General features: G+C 36.9%; 1 protein-coding gene and 1 long non-coding RNA gene across 2 annotated transcripts in view; both read left to right on the top strand.

Annotated features, from left to right (window-relative positions):
- The first annotated feature begins 285 nt into the window (after positions 1 to 285).
- LOC145548887 (Fc receptor-like protein 5) overlaps positions 286 to 21056 on the top strand; it is a 29524-nt gene continuing 8753 nt past the window's right edge. Inside the window, exons 1-6 of the mRNA XM_081599961.1 lie at positions 286 to 579; positions 1153 to 1188; positions 1359 to 1619; positions 3390 to 3671; positions 4727 to 4984; positions 6777 to 7094. Coding sequence (XP_081456087.1) covers positions 543 to 579; positions 1153 to 1188; positions 1359 to 1619; positions 3390 to 3671; positions 4727 to 4984; positions 6777 to 7094 — 1192 coding nt within the window. The 5' untranslated portion in view covers positions 286 to 542. The remainder of the gene's footprint in view (positions 580 to 1152; positions 1189 to 1358; positions 1620 to 3389; positions 3672 to 4726; positions 4985 to 6776; positions 7095 to 21056) is intronic.
- Positions 9486 to 11869, top strand: LOC145548721 (uncharacterized). The gene is made up of 5 exons (XR_014084727.1): positions 9486 to 9537; positions 9745 to 9760; positions 9846 to 9937; positions 10711 to 10761; positions 11413 to 11869. It is a non-coding gene; the product is annotated as an uncharacterized LOC145548721 (long non-coding RNA).

The raw sequence follows: 21056 nt of genomic DNA, 5'->3' as shown, positions 1-21056 counted from the left end.
TATCCGCCTCCACCCACCTAAGATCTTATTTTAATGTGACAGGTGAGATCATTCTGTCACTTGTTTTTAGACATAAAGAGGAACGGTAAAAAATAACCGACCACATGGTTGTCACGCACTCGAAACCAAACGCTGTTTTCACACAAAATGGCTTCTACATTTAAATACTTCTTTCTAATCTGTTATTGCTGCATTTCATTTTTCATAATTTTCAAGACAAAAACATACATTCGAAAGCAGGAATTTCCTTTAAAAATGCTGCCTTGATAGTTTATGCACAACATCACACTGAGCTTGTTGTAGACTTGACTTATTTTAACCTGATTTCTCATCAGTGGACAGGAAAAGTCTCAGCCGTTTGTAGCAGGAACAAACTCCCCAGTGATGTCAGTGTTAGTAAATTAAGATATTATGATCTAGTCTGAGGTGAATCATTGACTCTGTTTCCTGCTCTTCTCTTTATCTACAGATGCTGTATTTGCATCGTGTCACTTCACTGAAGAAACTTTTGACTGAAGCAGAAAAACTGCCTGGAAGCCAAGATGGAGAAAACCTTGGATCCTTTGCTGGGCTTATTGTGTAAGTAAATCACTTTCTGTGTTCAGATGGTGCAAATTAAAGAAAATAATATGTTAGAACAAAAAGGAGCTTTATAAATGTCTCTCACGCTTTTTTCCTGCTGTCATTGTTTTCTTTATGCTGTAAGTATTTGACCACCTGATTATTATAAATAATCGAATAAATTAGGAACATTCACCGATGAAAGAGATTAGTAAATCTAACACTGCAGATAAGAAAGTAAAACATATTAGAATATAAAATATAATGAAAACTGTAATGTGAACCAAGAGGTGTGACCTATAACCCACAATTCAACCTTCTATTGTAAATTACAAGTTGAGTGAATTTGGTTGAATATGATGTAAAACTGAGAATATTTAGTTGTCAGAGTGTCAAGTTTCTGAAGTGCAACTTAAACTCAGACAAAAAAAATATTTATATAAATGAATAATATGTGTTTTAACAAAATAATGAATTTGTTAAAGAGAACAACAAAGTTGGTGCTAAGTGTGAGTGTGGTTCAAAACTTTGTTGTTAATTTCATGTTATTCAATGTTTGTCATGCTAACCAGGTTTCAACCTTTATTTTAGTGCTGACCTCACTCTTCTGCTGTGGACAAGCTCTGGGTAACGTCAACTTTTAATATTTATTTCAAAGATTTATTCTCTCAACAACAGCTTCAGCTTTATTCCTGTATTTCACATCTTACTTTGTTTTTAGCTGTTTTCTTTTTTGTGTGTTTTATCAGATCTAGTAAACTAGAAAAGAAATCGGCTAAATATGGTTTCTGTTGTAGATGCTGTGCTGACTGTTGAGCCCAACTGGTCGACGTTTTATTCTGGAGAGTTTGTTACTTTCATCTGTGACAGGAATGAAAGTGAAAACTCTGTATGGGAATACAAGCTGAACAGGAATAATGATCCAGTTCAACCCTACCACCAAAATAAAAGCATCACACTTGAACCTCTGCACCACAGTGGTGAATATCAGTGCTGTGGTTACAGAAAGCGCTCAAATAAAACAAAATGCAGTAATACTGTCAATGTTACTGTTTCAGGTAAGCCCTTTTAAATAAAGTTGTTCCACTTATCTCAAAGGCGGGATTACTGCTTATGAAATATTTTGACTTAAAGTGAAATTAGTCTCAAAATTCAAATTTAAAATCAATTATTTTATTAGCTCCTAACATTAATCATGCCATATTAAGATTATAAAGATTGTTTTTTTTAAAAATGAATTATGAATTCCTTTTTTATTATTGTGAAATCAATCCATTTGTTTCCATCACCAGCAGGTGATGGAAACAGCCACATTGGCAATAGATCTAACAACCATCCCAGTAGGGGGCAGTGTAACACTGAGTGCTTTTGTTTGCTCTGTTGTAGCAAGAAAGTTATGGGTTTGAATCTTTGTGTGGCGTTTACATGTTCTCACATGCATGTATGTGCGTGGGTTGTGTGTGTGTGTGTGTGTGTGTGTGTGTGCGTGCGTGTGCGTGTGTATGTGCGTGGGTTGTGTGTGTGTGTGTGTGTGTGTGTGTGTGTGTGTGCGTGTGTGCGTGCGTGCGTGCGTGTGCGTGTGTGTGTGTGGGGGTGTGTGTGTGTGTGAGTTGAGTTTTGGTTAGGGTAAGTCACCACAGATAGCCAAACAAATGTGTGTGTGTGTGCGTGTGTGTGTGTGTGTGGGTGTGTGTGTGTGTGCGTGCGTGTGTGTATGTGTGCGTGAGTTTACACTGTAAGAACAAGCCGGTATAGTGTAGTGATTTTCAGTTGTATGAACTGCATTTTGTATCTACAATCTAATATGAACGACTTCATTCTAACTGTCCACTCTGCAGGGTTCGACATGCAGCTTCTGCTTTATCATGAGACACTTTTGTCTCATAGCCAGATTTCATTAATTCTCTTTGAAGATATCTTCATTTAAGAAGTGTAGTAATTCTGTCAGACTGACAGTGTTATGTGAGTCTGTCTGACCTCAACTCAAACTGAAAATGTTCTGTACTTAGTTTCCTGATCTCCATGAACTAAAGAGAAAAACAGAAAATGTTTCTGATCCAGGAGTCTCTTTGAAAGTCATTAAAAGCTCCAGTTTCTCTGTGGGAGAACAAACTGACAGCTGGTTGAAGTGTAACTTTTGTGAGAAATGCAAATGGAAAAAAAAACATATGTTTTCATGGATGCAGAAACCCAAACAGGAGGAACTATGTTGTTACAGAGCGAGATTAAGGGCTTAGTTTTGCTGTATAGACACAAACTGTCTTTTGGAGTAAAATATTTAATGTAGATATTTACAAATGTGACAAGATGTTCATGTTTTGTCTTGGAACTGTTTCAGTGTGAAACATCATTTAAGTGCAGTTCCTGCTGATTTGCAGATGTTTTTGCTCATGATACTTACTTGATTGGGTCGTTGTTTTATATTGATACAGAATATTTTAGTCATGCTATACAGCACATGTTTGATCCAGACATGTTTTTATGATTTGTTAAACAACCTAGAACCAAGGTGTGTGTTCATAAATTACTGGATAGTCTGTTTGTGACACTGCTAGTTTGATCTGCTGCTGAAATAATCCAACTGGACTTGAGTTTGAATTATAGGGCAGGTTTGGTTTTTACCTAAAATAATTCAAGTTTCCTCAGCTCTCATTGAAACATGATAGAAAATATGGTCCCATCAGTCTCATGCAGAGTTCATGTTTTTCTTTAGTTTGAAAAATTATTACATTTTTTTAATGTTTGTTTTTTACTGAAATAAAATCCTTCCTGAAAAAAAAATCATATTCTGATGATTTATTTATTGTTCTCATTTCTAAACTCAACAGCTGATAAGCCCACAGCCACACTGACAGCAATGGAAACAATCATACCAGTAGGGGGCAGTGTTACTCTGACCTGCTCTGTTGAAGGATCTACTGGCTGGAAGTTTGACTGGTTCAGAAATGGAAAACAATATCCTGCAGATGGATCCTCTGGAAACACAGAACCAGATGGAACCATCAGAGTCTCAAAGGGAGGAAAGTACAGCTGTAGAGGAGGAAGAGGAGGAAGAGGAGATCCAGTTTTTTACTCAGAAACCAGCAACAAGGTCACCGTCTGGAGAACTGGTGAGTTTAGCTATCAAGTCATCATCATATCATCACATCTTTAAATCCTGGATGTGATTTTTTTTTTCATAAAACATTTGTCATCAACCGTAGGTTAAAAAATTTTGATATAACTAGAGATTTCATGTCAAAATTTCATAATTAAGCTTCTCCAAAAGACAGAAAGATTTTTTTCAGTTTCTTTGGCTTATTTAAAACCAGTTCTGTTAAAACAGCCACAATTATTCAGTGTTACTAAAAACCTATAAACTGACCTCAAATAAAGACCAAATAACATCCTGCTGTGAAATACATTAAGTTTAAAAACTTTGAACCAGACATTTTTTCTTTACAATTTTTTTAGTTTGTATTTGTAGATACCTTAAGTTTAATTTTAATGCATCTTTGAAGTTTATGTGTAAAGTGAATTTCTCTATTTACTCAGCTGAAGAGAAAATATTACCTTTATAACAAATTGATTAACATGCAGACACAGTGGATATCTGATGTCCTTCATAAAATTATGAGTTCAGCTTCACTTTGTGTCTTTTAATTTCCTAACTTGATGTTTCCGCATATGAACAGTTTCGAATCCGACTGTGGTCCTGAAAACCAGCTGGTCTCTGAAAGTAGAGACAGTCTGAAGTGTGAAAACCAGGAAGGAACTGAAAGGATGTGTGAATGGAGAAATAATAGGTTAGATCAACTAATATTAAAAACTACAAACAACCAATCAGCATTTAAAAATCTCAAATAACAATAAAGCAACTGTTTACTCTATCATTTAATTTTTAAATTAAATTCATATTTACCCTGATCATATCTCAATTTGAGTAAAATAGGTAACCAATCCTTCATTTCTTTCTAATCTGCTTCTAGAAAGTCATTGTAATCTTTTAAAGGGTTTTATTAACTAATACAAACACAGAGCTTGAGGATAGTTTTGATCAAATTCACTCACTAAAGTTAGAGAAACATTTTCTGCAAGTTAAGAGATGATTTTATTCAGTTTAAGTGTTAAATTAAATTCTCTTGACTGTTCTGGTAATGGCCTAATTAAATATTTTGTCCTTTAGTTCCCAATAAACCCAGTTTGATTCTACAACCCAACTGGTCTCAGATCTACAGAGGTGAGAAAGTCACTCTGAGATGTGAGATCCAGGGAGGAACTCAGTGGACGTATGAATGGAGACCAACCAATAGAAACTCTCCAACATCCAGTGAATACAGGATCAACTCAGCTACTGATGCTGACAGTGGAGAATACATCTGTAGAGGAAACAGAGAAGGAATTTTCTTGACACCATGGAGTGATGTTGTTAACCTAACTGTGTGTAAGTTATTATTTATAACTGTCATGGAAGTGATCATTTATAATATTTCATTTTGTCTCATTTGGACAAAATATTTCTTCTGACAATTTTAAAACCTTTTTGTTTGCCACTTAAAAACATACTTCAACTGAACTTTGAAGCAAAGTAACAGAACAGCATCTTTAACTGTAGCACAATAGAAAAACAACAGAAAACATTTTTCATCCAAAAGTGGATTCAACTTGGTACAATGTACATGTATACTTGTAATAGTGTATTGATAGCTTATTATGGTTATGCCTTATCATATATTACATGCAACTATTAGGTATATAAGAGCTTTAAACCGACGTTTAATTTATTTTTATTTTTCTGAATTGATTTAGATTGTTTGGTCACCTTTGTAAGCAATTTTTATTTATTTTAAAGAAGCAAAAGACCAAAGAAAATTTCTGAAATGCTTCAGAAAGTCCAGATAAATCTTGATCTAAAAAAAAAACATTTTTAACAACTTATATAGACCTTTGTAATTTATAAGTTGAAAGTGTTCAGTGAAATGAAACTCAAATTTCAAGAATACAATGTTAATTTAAATTAAGTTTAAAATCCATCCATCCATCCATCCATCCATCCATCCATCCATCCATCCATCCATCCATCCATCCATCCATCCATCCATCCATCCATCCATCCATCCATCCATCCATCCATCCATCCATCCATCCATCCATCCATCCATCCATCCATCCATCCATCTTCTTCCGTTTACCCCCAGGTTGGGTCATGGGGGTAGCAGCCTAAATATGCAAGCCCAGACTTCCCTCTCCTAAGCCTCTTGGTTTGCTCTTCCGGGGGATCTCAAGGTGTTCCCAGGCCAGCCGAGAAACATTGCCCGCTTCACTGCAGATGCTGCACCAATCCACCTGTCGATCTACCTCTCCATTTTTTCCCCACACGCGAACAAGATCCCGAGATACTTAAACTCCTTCACTTGAGGCAGGACACACACCCCAACCCGGACAAGGTACACTTCCTTTTCTGGCTCAAGACCATGGCCTCGGATTTGGAGGCGCTGAGCCTCATCCTGGCTGCTTCACACTCGGCTGCGAACCGTTCCAGTGAAAGATGTAGATCATCACTTAATGGAGCCAGTAGGACCACATCTACAGCAAAAAGCAGGGATGCGATCCTAAGACCACCAAAACTGATCCCCTCAACACGTTGGCCACACCTAGAAATTCTGTCCATAAAAGTATTGAACAGAATCGGTGACAAAGGGCAGATTTGTTGGAATCCAACTCTTACAGGAAATGAGCCCGACTTGCCGGCAATGCAGACCCAGACTCTGACACCTGTCACAAAGGGACCTGACAGCCCGTATCAAAGGGCCCGGTACCTCATACTCCCGGAGAACCCCCCCCCACACAGGGCTCCCTGAGGGATGCGGTCGAACGCCTTCTCCAAGTCCACAAAACACATGTAAACCGGTTGGGCGAACTCCCACACACCTTCCTGGACCCTGCTGAGGGTGTAGAGCTGGTCCAGTGCCACACTGCTCTTTCTGAATCCGAGGTTCGACTATCTGACGGACCCTCCTCTCCAGGATCCCTGAGTAGACCTTTAAAATAATAATAAAAAAAACAAGTAAAATACTGTATATAAATGAAGTTTTTCAACCAGAGGGAGTCTGTTATTTTTGTACTTTGATTTAAATACATGGGTTAGAATAATAACCCTTAAAAAGAATGAAAATGAAAAGATGAGAGATGATCAGGACAAAAGTTTGACCCAGTTTCTAATCTCTCTCCATCAGCGTCTCCCCCTCAGCCTGTCCTCTCTGTGTCTCCATCATGGCTGAATCCTGGAGCCTCAGTGACTCTGAGCTGTGAGGTTCAACATCAGGATGCAGGATGGAGGTTCTTCTGGTATAAAGCTGTTCCTGATCCATTCAACTGGTACCGGCTACCATTCTACAGCTATGAGTTGCTGGCTAACAACCCAAACAGGACTGAGCAGAACTCCTACATCATCAATGGACCGACTCACACAGCAGGATTTGTGTGCAAAGCAGGAAGAGGAGAATCAGAGTTTTATTCTCATTACAGCAAACCAAAGTTTATCTGGTCTACAGGTCAGTTTCTTAATTTCTTTCATCTCAATAAAAACAAATTTCAGAGGTTTTTAGCTTGAGCCAACTCATCCTTTATTTTAAATTGTTCTTTAAATTGTATTTTAAAAGCAAATACTGGAAATCCTTCATTTATGATACAACATCAAAGTCAAAAATTTTTTTAGCAACCAGTGGATCAATCACATTACCAGAAGATAAATATGAATTAACCTGAAATCTTCTTGTCACATTTTTACTTGTAATGCGCTAAAGCGACAGAAACAGGAGGTAAAAAGTAATCTTCTCTAGGTTTCTGACAAACGTACGCAACTTGATAAATAAGGAGACATCCTTGTTAAGCATTTACATGTAAACTACATTTTGTTTTTGTAAAAAAAAAATCATTGTTGGTAACTTATTTCATTTGAGAAGAACTGAAATATTTGGAAAGCTTTCAAGCAGAAATAAAAGTTTCATCAACTTGCTGAAATGATTGCACTGATCTTCACTTTTGGTTTGTGAAACACAGCAGGGAACCATTTGAAATTTTTAAAGATGTTTCTGTTCTCAGCTGAAATCCTGTCTTGTTTCCAGATCCTGGTCCAGCAGCTTCTCTCTCAGTGAATCCTGACAGAGTTCAACACTTCAGATTTGACTTTGTGTCTCTGAGATGTGAGGGAAACTCTGCAGAGTGGAGAGTGAGGAGGTTTACGGAAACAGGCTACCTGTCAGACTGCTATACGTGGGGGAGATTGACTGGATCTACATGCACCATTGACCCATACTATTATACTGTTGGAGTTTACTGGTGTGAGTCAAAATATGGAGAATTTAGCAATGCAATCAACATTACAATACAGGGTAAGATGTGGTTTATAGTCTATTTTTCTTTAAACATCATAAATATGTGTGATATTGTAAACATCATAGTGTATAGGCTTCGCCAGCCAAATGATATGAGCTATCCAAACAGCTAAACAGAATAAATGCAGAAACTCCACAGACTCATGGATGGATGACATCTTGCAGAATTTACTGACATCAATTTTTCAGTGAAACTGTAACAGGATAAACGAAGGAATACATATAAGTATCATTGCTGCAGTAATAATGTCAAAATCACAGCATACACCATTTTTATACACAGACTAGTAGTCTTAGTTAAGTTAGGCCGAGTTTACTGCTGTTGGATTTCATGGTTCATTAACCAGTTTCAGGACCCGACCTGAGGGGTGAATCACTGTGATTTACCCCTCAGGTCGTGTAACCTGACAGTCATGTTTTTAGACTGTGAGAGGAAACCGGAGTACCCGGAGAAAACCCACGCATGCAAACATGCAAACTCCATGCAGAAAGACCGGGGCCGGGAATCGAACCCAGAACCTTCTTGCTGCAAGGCAACAGCTCTACCAACTGCGCCACTGTGCAGCCCGAGGAGGAAAATGTTTGATTTATTTTATTCAATAAAAACATTTAAGTTTAATTTAGGGACAAGGTGAAAACTGAAGACATGCATGTGCTGAAAACTTTCATCCATCTTCAAATCTGAAATCACACTTTTTACAAAACAGAGGATGATGTCATGAAATCTGTTGCTTAGTGAGATTTATTCATTTTTAATGTTTCTTATTTCCAGTAACTGTATCCAGTCCTATCGGCTCTTCATTTCCTGTGATGTTGATCGTTGGACCAGTTGTTGGAATCGTTCTCAGTGTTGTCCTGGTCTTGTTGTGGCGCAGACTGTCCAATTGTAAAACCTTTTTTTGCTCACATTAGATCAGATTTAGTTAAATACTTTATTTGTTCCAATGTTTCAAATTTATTGTAACGTTTTAACATGAATTAAGAGCAGAGTAAAAAGTTATTAAATGTCTTTTTTTTTCCTTGCAGATATAGGTTGTGTCAGGTCAGTATAAAACATTTGTTTTATCTTTCTGAACACACATTAAACTAGTTTCTTTCTATAATGCATATAAATCTATTATTTTCAGACTGAATCAACCAGAGAGCATCAATCCAGCCTCAGCCACAAATTATGGAGTGACCCAAAATGACGGTTCTGTTTACAGCTCTCTGCTTCATGGTTCGTCTCACATTAAACATCTTTATGATTAACTGGAAGGTTTAGTTACTCTATAGATGAGTTTTTGTTTTTCTAATAAACCAGTTTCATGAACAAATAATTAAACACACAGAGAAACATATTTCTTTGATGTTTGCGTTAAAAAAAAGTAACATAATTGATCAATACTTTCCATTCTTCATCAATTATAACATAATCATGAAATTCACTTTGATAACATTTCAAAATATTGTCAGAAAAGGTAACAAACTAATCAAACCAAACTATTAGAACATTTACTTTTTTTCACTCATTTGAACTTTAACCTTAAACCTGTTTTATTGTCTTTAGGTGACTCTTCCCCCTATGACACAATCCAACTCAGCAGAGCCTCAGGAAACGGTAAAGTAAATGTTTTATAGCAACCAGACTGGCTGATTTAAAGACACTGATGACAAATTGATGATGTAACATAAAACCTGTTTCTGCTCCGACTGGATCAGATTCAGTTACTTTCATTGTTCAAATGTTTCAAATTTATTCTGACATTTTTAACGTTAATAAAAAGGAGAGGGATAAAAATCATTAAATGTCTTTTTATCCCTGCAGATTCAAGCAGTAACAGGTCAGTAAAAAAATCTGTTCTCTCTTTCTAATCATGCATCAAATAATTACTTTCATTAATGCATTTATGTCTCTATTATTTTCAGACTGAATCAACCAGAGAGCATCAATCCAGCCTCAGCCACAGATCATGGAGTGACCCAGAATGACGGTTCTGTTTACAACTCTCTGCTTCATGGTTCGTCTCACGTTAAACATCTTGATGATTAATTAGGGCTGCACAGTGGCGCAGCTGGTAGAGCTGTTGCCTTGCAGCACGAAGGTTCTGGGTTCAGTTCCTGGCCCCGGTCTTTCTGCATGGAGTTTTCATGTTCTCCCTGTGCATGTGTGGGGGTTCTCCAGTTTCCTCCCACAGTCCAAAAACATGACTGTCAGGTTAATTGGCCTCTCTAAATTGCCCCTAGGTGTGAGTGTGTATGTGCATGGTTGTGTGTCTCTGTGTTGCCCTGCAACAGACTGGCGACCAGTCCAGGGTGACCCCGCCTCTCACCTGGAACGTTAGCTGGAGATAGGCACCAGCAACCCTCCTGACCCCACTGAGGGACAAGGGTGTAAGAAAATGGATGGATGGATGATTAATTAGAATGTTGAATAACTTTATAGTTTCTAGATATGTGAAATGAAAACACAAGGCCTTTGTCATGAAAATACATTCTTTGCTGCCACCAAGAGGTGAGAAATGAGAACTGCTGTTTGGGTAAAAACAATTATAACAGAATTGATCAATAGTTGTAATTCTTCAACAGTCGATTATTAAAATAAAGCTATAACATAATAATGAAATGAATACAATTCACACTGGTAACAAATAACATCTTGTCAGGAAATATATTAAACTAATCAAACAGAGCTAAAAACATAAACTATTAGAACATCTATTTTGTTTTAAATTGAGGACAATTTTATTGATTTCCACTCATTCGAACTTTAACCTTGTTTTATTGTCTTTAGGTGACGATTCCCACTATGAGACAATCCAACTCAGCAGAACCTCAGGAAACGGTAAAGAAAATGTTTTATAGCAGCTAAAGACACTGATGACAGAAAGATGATAAAAATACTGAAGATGAAGATAAATGCAAACATTAAATATACAAATAGAGAACTTAAGTACTAATAACAACATATGGAATACAAACAGTAAGTTGATTAAAATATTTTTCTCAACATTAATTTTCTTTTTGTGATTTCTAATTGATTCATCTGACAATCTCAGCAGAGAGGATTCATCATCCAGCAGAAGATCCTGACTATGCTAATGCTAACTATGCTAACGCTTACCCAGGTAACTACAGCTCAACATGTGGTTTAGATGGTTAACATCTACAGAATAGACACAAAGTACAGACTAAAATTAGTCAATACTTTACAATAGTAAAACTAGTAACCAAAGCTGATAAAAAGAACCAATAAAAAGGTGGTTTGATTCTGCATTAATCTTAATATTTTATTATTAAATATGTTCATTTTAGATTAATTTACTGATGTTATTTGTATCCATTTATTGTCCTGATATGTTTTATTACAGAAGGTTTGAAGTAAATCACTGAATTATAATATTTCATTTATCTTTGAATGTGTTCAAGTCTGAGCAGCTTTAACTAATTTTTTATGCTGATGAATATCTGACTCAAATTATCTCTCCACTGACAGGAAGGAGGAATCCTGCAGCAACAGAAGCAGCAGTGTAGACTGAATGCTGTGATGGTTCAATCTGTTATCTTGTATAATCCCATATCTTTTAGCATTTTTTTTACAGTCCTTTGAATAGAAATTGATTCCAAATATTAGACATGCCTCCTTTTTGTTTTAGTAGAAAGCTGTCTTTTACATATACTATTTATTTTCTATTAGGTCAGTGAAATGGACATGCACTGGACAGAGAAGGTTGCTATGGTTACAAGTTGGACATCTTTCTGACTGGTAAAGACTAACCAAGACAAAGGATGATATCAACAGCGTTGGCCAAATGAAACTTTGTGATTTCATTAGTCAAAGCTTTTCAACATAGTCCTCTTTGATGCCACCTTGTGGCCAGTAATATGAACTGCAGTTTGGTTAATAATCTAAAATAAAATACTTCATTCTAACTGTCCAAGTGAGCTTCTGCTTTATTATCATGTGACACTTTTGTCTCATAGTGAGATTTCATTAATTAACAGGTTAATGTAGGAGGGAAAATTTAAAAATGCATTTGGTTAATTTAAAAATGCAACTGATGATAAATAATCTTTCTTTGACTGAACCGGGGTCACTGTGTCATTTACATTTGCTTCTGAATTCTTAAAATTTGTGAATATAATTGATAAAATGAGCACTAAAACACACCAGAAGTCTCACCTCATTAACTAGTGAATCAGGCATTACACAATCGAAGTAGTGAGCATCTGACTCTGGCTCACTGCTTTAACGAGACAGAAGCAGTGAGATTAAACTGATGTTCAACCTGAAACATCAGTGACATTTATTAGCATTCTGTGTTTTTGTCATGACCTAGGCCTATACCTATAGAGACTCTAAAACCCAACTCATTCTATAATCCTTTGCTCTTAATGTATTTAAACTACATGAGAGCTGAACACATGATTCTTAGTCATCTAACAGATTAGCCATCTTTTTACACACACCATGTTCCAGGAAACACCTACAACTGATTATATGATATTACTGCTCTCTCACTAATTACAGTCACTTCCCTCCCTATTCACACAGACACGGAAACATACCTCAACCACAAACTGTGTTTAGAAATGTGCTGATAAGGTTCCATGGTTCTGCTCTGTGATTTCCATTTTGTCAATAATGTTAACATCGTTGCCAGGCAGCGAGACGGACCTGAGTTTAAGTCTCAGCCTGGACTGTTTCTGGTTCTCTCACAGGTTCCAAATTCAAAAGGATACATGATTATCCTGACTCCTAAAAATCACTCTTAGAACAGAACGGCCTGTGCATAACACATGGTGGTTTGTTCTGGGTGCCTCCATGTTGCTTTGAATCGACCACTTCAACCTGCTGGTGCTTTTTGCTCATTGTTCAAATATTATTTAAAATAATGTTCTGTTCTGGTGGTGGGGATCTGAAGCGTTTAATTTGAAAGCGGGTAACATCAGACAGGATGATGCTCAGCAGATGAATATTAGTCAGTAGCAGATGGTATAAGATAATGTTTTAGCATTTCTCTCTTTGTAGGAAACTCATCTAAACAGGAGAATGTTTCAAAATGAGAAATGGCAAACTGCATTTGTATATAAAAATCAACATATAGCAATATGGATTCAAATTTAGTTTTTTTTTGTCTATTGACTTGTTGGTGACCCTACACAAATTGTTGTGCAAAACCCAGGTTAAAATATCTGCAGTGGACAGGAAATTATAACCACCATCAAGTGCCGCAGTCTGAGTGGCTGCTGTGGTGTGAAGTTGGTGTAAAAGGGACGGAAACACAGAGAGGAAAGTAAGGAGGGGATGTATGAAACATATGCATTAGATTCATTTTATATGAACACAATTCAAACCAAGTAGAAGCCGTTCAGTTGAGTTGTGTAGTCGTTCTGGATGCCACGATGAAACCTGCTCTGCTCGGCATGCTGGGATTTTTCTGTAAGTACATCACTGACTTTCTGCTCAGGGTTTAAAGAAAATGTTTCTTCATAATGACGTGTGAGCGTGTATCTCTGTTAAGATCTGACAGCGCTGAAAACAGAACACTCAAGTTCTTTTCCTCTCTTGAATTTATAATTCACGCAGCTCTTGTCTCAGTTTACAATAAGGAGAAACTATATGAATTTTTAGACATAATGTGATCATTTATGACTAATCAGTTTATTTCTTTTTCTAAAATGAATGAAATCATACTGTGATTATTATTCTTAATAATAAGCTGGATAATGTCTGACCAAGCCTTGATCTTTATTGCAGTGCTCAGTTCTCTGCTTCATGGACGTGGTGAAGGTAAGTAAAGTGTTTTGTCATTGATGTTTTTTTAAATGTATTTATTTTTTATTTTTTTGCTTTTTAATTCAGTTTTCATTATCTATAGGAAAACTATTCAGTTTGTGTTTTTACCAAAGCATTTAACTTTGTTTTGCGTAGAAATAGAACCTAATGGTGCAGAACAGCACAACAAACACTGAAGTAATTGGTTCTTCAGTAACACTTCTCGTTTGTTGAGAAAATTGTCCCGATATTAATAGTAGTATTACTTTCTCTAACAATATTCTCTTAGATTTCTAGAATATTTTATATTGACCTCTTATTATATACAGTAGATGAAACTGAACACAAAAAAAACAAATTTTGGTAAACTATGGTTTTACGGAACAACTTTTTATGTTTATTTGCCGACTCTCAACACTGTCCTGAAGAGTCAATTTATAATTTCAGATAAAACAAAAGCAGATTTTTCAGACAAGTACAGAAGGTTGTAAAAATCCTCTTAGCTTCCACATTGTAAATGCAAAATTATATTAAATTGAAAATACTAACCTGACTTAAATCAGTTTTCATCAAATTGCTATTAGTACTCACTATTAGTAAGTCAGTTGGAATTTGTGGTTTAAAAGTATTACCAACTCACTACTTGGGTTGGATTAATTTAGAAAATGTAAGTTTTTGATAATTGTGCTTTTTCCTGTTTTGGACAGTACTTTGACTCAATACTGTCTGCATCCAAGTACAAAGACTTTACTTGGATTTTATTTTTTTTGGAGCCACCATTATGTAATTTTGCATATATTATGTATTTCAAATATTTGATGCAATTAGTAATTCTATGAAGTAGAATATAGAAATGCTGTGGTGGCAGAGGGATAAAGACCAACCCAGGAATCAAACTTGGTCCTTAACCCAAGTTTGATTCCTGGCCTGAGGAAATTTGCTGCTCATGTCTTTCCTCTTTCTCATCACCATCATTCCTGTCTGACCACTTAATGAGTCTTCTGTTTTATTGGCCAATATAACCAATAAAAGAAAAAGGACAGAGAAGACAAGATACATTAACTTATTGTTTTTTTGTTAGTTATACGAGTTAATTTAACACTGCTTACTTAAAATAAATTAGTTTTTTTATCAGCCAATCAATCAAATTTTATTTGTATTGCACATTTCAATAACAAGGCACTTCAAAGTGCTTTACGTACGTCATAAAAAATAAAATACAAAGTCACAGAACACACAGTCAACAACATTATATTTTGATGTCATTACACATCATATTATTGATTAATGTTTCATTATTATGTCTCAAAGGCAACTCGAAACAGGTGGGATTTTGGTCTACATTTAAAGAAACTATTTATTTAGGCAGTTTTTCAGTTTTCTGGAAATTTGTTCCAGATTTGTGATGCATATAAGCTGAATGCTGTTTCTCCATGTTTGGTTCTGGTTCTGGGGATGCAGAGTAGAACCAGAATCAGGAGACCTGAGAGATCTAGACGGTTGGTACAACAGCAGCATATCTTTAATATATTGTGGTGTTAAACTGTTCAGTGATTTATAAACTAACAACAGTATTTTAAAGTCTATTCTCTGAGTACAAGGAGCCAGTTTAGGGACTTTAAAACTGGTGTTAAGTGCTCCATCTTCCTGGTTTTAGTGAGAACGCGAGCAGCAGCGTTCTGGATCGGCTACAGCTGTTTGAGTCACCCAGTGACATTGTGATGAAGAGCTGTGTATCATCTGCATAGTTATGGTAGCTGATCTTATTTCCTGTTATAACCTGAGCCAGTGGAAGCATATAAATATTGAAAAGAAGGGGTCCTAGGATTGAACCTTGGGGTACCCTGTCATGATTCGTGTTTCTGTGTATAGGTCCCTCTCAAAAAATTATCATATTGTGATCAAGTTCATTATTTTCTATAATGTAATGATAAAAATTAAACTGTCATATATTTTAGATTCATTGCACACTACCTGAAATATTTCAGGTCTTATATTGTTTTAATACTGATGATTTTGGCATACAGCTCGTGAAAACCCAAAATCCCTGTCTCAAAAAATTAGCATATCATGAAAAGGTTCTATGAACGAGCAGTTAACCTAATCATCTGAATCAACAAAGTAACTCTAAACACCTGCAAAAGATTCCTGAGGCTTTTAAAAACTCCCAGCCTGGTTCATCACTCAAAACCGCAATAATGTTTAAGACTGCTGACCTGACTGCTGTCCAGAAGGCCATCATTGAGACCCTCAAGCAAGAGGGTGAGACACAGAAAGACATTTCTGAACGAATAGGCTGTTCCCAGAGTGCTGTATCAAGGCACCTCAGTGGGAAGAAAAAAGTCTGGCAGAAAACGCTGCACAGCGAGAAGAGGTGACCAGACCCTGAGGAAGATGGTGGAGAAGAGCCGATTCCAGACCTTGGGGGAAGCAGTGGACTGAGTCTGGAGTAGAAACATCCAGAGCCACCGTGCTCAGGCGTGTGCAGGAAAGGGGCTACAGGTGCCACATTCCCCAGGTCAAAGGTCAAGCCACTGTTGAACCAGAAACGGCGGCAGAAGCGTCTGACCTGGGCTACAGAGAAGCAGCACTGGACTGGTGCTCAGTTGTCCAAAGTACTTTTTTCGGATGAAAGCAAATTTTGCATGTCATTCGGAAGTCAAGGTGCCAGAGTCTGGAGGAAGACTGTGGAGAAGGAAATAAGAAGGAAAGGTAACGGTCTGGGGAGCCGTGTCAGCTGCTGGTGTTGGTCCACTGTGTTTTATCAAGGACAGGGTCAATGCAGCAGCTATCAGGAGATTTTGGAGCACTTCATGCTTCCATCTGCTGAAAAGCTTTATGGAGATGAAGATTAAATTTTTCAGCACAACCTGGCACCTGCTCACAGTGCCAAAATCACTGGTATTACTGACCATGGTGTTACTGTGCTCAATTGGCCTGCCAACTCTCCTGACCTGAACCCCATAGAGAATATGTGGGATATTGTGAAGAGAAAATTGAGAGACCAAGACCCAAAACTCTGGATGAGCTTAAGGCTATCCAAGCATCCTGGGCTCCATAACACCTCAGCAGAGCCACAGGCTGATGGCCTCCATGCCACGCAGCATTGAAGGCTGCAAAAGGATTCCTGACCAAGTATTGAGTGCATAACTGAACATAATTATTTGAAGGTTGCCTTTTTGGTATTAAAACACTTTTCTTTGGCTCTGTTGCTCAGTCCATTGCTACTAGTGTTAGCTTTATTTTCCGTTCACTGTGCTGCCTACTTGCTCTGACTGCTCGAGCTGCTACCTTCATTAAATTCATCATCATTATCATCTTCATCTGGGTCCCTGCGTTCTTCTCAACATCACAAACCACCCCTTCATGACATACCCCACATGTGGCCTTTGACCTCTCTGATGAGAAGTTTCCGATTGAAGCAAATAAATCCCTGTTCTTTATGTAAGATTTGAACCAATTGAGTTCTGGACCAAAGAGTCCAACCCAACTTTCCAGTGGATTCAGTAATATGTTGTGATCAGCAGTGTCAAAAGCTGCACTGAGGTCCAACAAAACCAGCACTGGTTCTCCCACAGTCCATGTTTATATGGATATTAGTGAGCACTTTGACTAGGACAGTCTCTGTACCGTGGTGAGCCTGGAAACCAGACTGAAGGACATCAAAACGGTTGGTTATTGTTACGACGATAGTTAACTGTTTAAACAGCTTTTTCAATAATTTTTCTGATGAATGGGAGGTCAGAGGTCGGCCTGTAATTCTGCAGTAGGGATTTGTCCAGATTGTTCTTTTTTATCAGTGGTTTGATAACTGCTGTTTTCAAAGCCTGGGGGAAAACACCTGAAGAAAGCAATGAGTTTACTATTTGGATCAGATCATTAGCAACAACAGGCAGGACTTTCTTAAAGAAATGTATAGATATGACATCCAGACAGCACGAACCGCAGCTTAATTGACTAATAATTTCTTCTAGGGTTCTATAATTAAGTAGTTGAAATTGGGCCATTTTATCTGAATTTGTTATGTTTCAGTATAGCATTGACACTGGTTTTAGTGTGAAGTGATTTTAATTTATTTTATCTTCTAAAAAGCTGGCAAACTTGTTGCAGGCTGCATTAGATTGAAATCCAGGTGGTAACATCACTGAAGGGTTTGAGCCTGTCAACTGTTGCAAATAAAGCTCAAGCTTTGTTAATGTTTTTGTTTACGACATCTGCAAAGAACGTTTCCTTTCCTTGTTTTAGTGTTGAGTAATAGCTATGCAGTCTGTAGATTTCATAATAAATGTGAAGTTGGGTTTGACGTTCGGCCCTACAGTAAAGTTGTCTTGACTGCTTGTGCATTTCTCCATGGAGATTTGTTCCTACCAGACATGACCTTCACTTTAAAGGGTGCAGTGGAATCAATGATACATAAATCTTAGAATAGAGAATATCTACCAACTACATCATTACAACTTAAAGGCGGGGAGGAAGAGTAGATAAACTATTTACAAAGTCACATTTTAAAAATGAAAACAAATTTCCACTGTGTGACATATGTACAAAAGTTTTAACCTATCATGGTTTTCTTTTTATGTCTTCTCATGCTAGAAGATTTTATCAAAGTGGAAGGAGAGCTTTCTGGTGTCAATGTTGTAGAGCACATGCGCAGGACCCGAAAAATCCCTCGTCCAGGTGAAAAAATGTATTTTTTCTATCTGAGTTTGTTTATCAATTTGACTTGCTCTGTGTGTTTGGTGCACTGAGTGGCTGCGGTTAGAAATGGTGCCTTTCTGAATAAAGTTTGCATGTTCTGCTGTGAATATGCAGGTTCTTTCTTGGAACTCGATCTTTCTACCACAGTCCAGAAACATACGTGTTAGGTTGATTAGTCTCTCTAAAATACCAATAAGTTTGTGCATGGTTATTGTTTCTTTGTATTTTGTGATGCCCTGATGGACTGGTGACTGTAATGTACCTCTCCTGTCTACAGCAACTCTGCGTATGACAGAACCTGGATGAACAACTACTCCACATTTTAGTTTAATTGCATATTCATGAACAACAAATTAAATAATCACATATAAGTCAAAGAGTGAAATGTTTGATGTTTCCTTTAACTCCAACCACATTCACATATTATCGTCACCCAATAAAGGGGCAAAATGATGGAACTGGTGGAGTCCCAAAGTTATTTACAGCATTCATTTGAAAATCCTCAAACCTTCTTTGTATTTTGGTATGTTGGTTGTTTGCTCCAATACTTTTTTTTTGGCTGTTGAGCGTTATCATTTTTATTAGAGGTCAAAAATCACTTGAGTTGAATTTTTTCAAGATGCTACAACACTTGAACTGCAAAAAATCAACAGTTTTCAAACAGACTTTGCAGTAACAATGACAGAATGTTCTTCACTGATATTTTTTCTCAAAGAATATATTTATTAACATGTCATGGCAGTAACATAACATAACATCAATTGTTTTTAATGATTCTGATTAAATATCGGATCACAATCCAGTCTGTATTTGTGTCAGTTTTGATCTGGGGTTGGGAATGTTTTGAAAGATAATTTACATTTATACAAAATAATGAAAACATTAGTGATGAGAGGTGTTCCTGTGGTTTTCTAACCTGTAGAAATTAAGGAGACTAACAGTAGACAGGACAACCTCACAGGAAGGGGACAAGGAAATTCAGAAGATGTCTTAATGCTGAAGTCTCACTTTTGTTCTGTTAGATCATTTACATAGCTTCAAATTTATCAAGCCATCAATGATTCTGTCATTATCCGTGTTTCTGTGTATTTATGTTTAGGGTTTTCTGTGTTCAGTTTCCTTCCTGTGTGTCTCCATCTCTGCGTCTTTCCCGTTGATTGCTTCCCAGGTGTGTCTCGTTCCCTTGATTACCCCGTGTGTATTTAAGTCCACCTTTTGCCTCTGTCTTTTGTCGGATCCTTGTTGTATGTCGTTTGTCTAGGTCTTCGTACCAGCCTGTTTCAGCTAGCCATTCAGTAGAACTGTGTAGTCCTGAGTCGGTTAAACTGTAGTAAGTCGTCATAGTAGAACTGTTAAGTCCTATGTCGGCGTCAGCTCTCTGAGCGAGAAGGTCCTCGCTGCAGCAAACAGAAAGGGGCGGGGATGGACCACTGTCAGCCTCTTACCTTATTTGGAAATGGGATCATTGCAATCCGGAAGTGAAGGGGGCGCTATTTCCTATATTATCCGCGGTCTCCCGTTTTAATTTTTTCTAAATCTGTGATATAGCTTCATCTGTAGGAAGGAGTTTTTCTCTCAGCATGTATTTGAACTTCTTTCTTTTATTTACTTCAGTGCAGCTCACAGTTTTTAACAATTTCCGTTGCTTTCGGTGTACTTCTAAATCTGCTTCCTTTTTCGGGCCTGCTACTGCTGGGGGTGGTAGCACAACTAATATAAATACTAAGTCAGAATACCAAAGTCTTTATTAATTATTATTAATTCTGGCATTACTGGAACCGCAAAAGATAAAGTCCCTCACAAAACACCATACTTTTTAATTTTCTTTAGGAAGTAGAGCTAATTAAATGACAAACAATACCTGAAAGTGGTTCCAGTTTCACTCGATGACCAACCTGTTGAAACTATGGCAAATTTTAAATACCTTGGATCATTCCTGACAGTCAGCTCAATTTTGCTGAAAACACTGGCTACATTTTTAAGAAACGTCACTCTATCTTTTAAGAAGACCTAGTGATCTTGGGGTTACCTAACAAGTGCAACTCGCGCAAAACCTCTAGTTAGTTAGAGGTAACATTAGCTAACATTACCTCTAGTTAAGTAATGTTAGCATTTTAACAATGAGTTAAAATGTTAAAACTTAAAAATGTAACTTAAGTTTTAAGTCATCTCAAGTTTTAACTGTTGAGGGTTTTAGCTTTTCATCTTTTCGGCTGGTTTGGTCACATGAGCTGCTGACTAACAGACAATCTTTTAAGAATACTTGGAATAGCAGGAAAAATAGTAGGTAAATAGTGGTGAAACCAAAAACATCTCTGTCTAAACTGTTTAGAGCATCCATCCTCTTTTCTTCCTCAGTTTAAGCTCATGAAGGAGTTACTGTGTTCCTCCGGTAAATATAGAACATCTATTAGACGTCATTCACTGACAGTGGAATAATTATCCTTAGACAAATTAAATGATAACATTTACTTGTAGCATACTAAGTGTTCACTTGATGCACAAATTGTTGATATTATGATTCTATTAATTAGTTTTATTTTACTGTTTTAGAGTCAAAGAAAAATTTCCACCTTGGAAGACTAAATAGTTTAATCATATTTTTTCCTATATATAGGACTCTACCAACAAAACAAAAATGTGGATTATTGCTTGTTTAATGT

This window comes from Poecilia reticulata, chromosome 18 (genome assembly GCF_904066995.2).
Source record: "Poecilia reticulata chromosome 18, P_reticulata-male-v2, whole genome shotgun sequence".
NCBI classification, from domain to species: Eukaryota; Metazoa; Chordata; class Actinopteri; order Cyprinodontiformes; family Poeciliidae; genus Poecilia; species Poecilia reticulata.
This window is presented reverse-complemented; position numbering and strand designations above follow the sequence as displayed.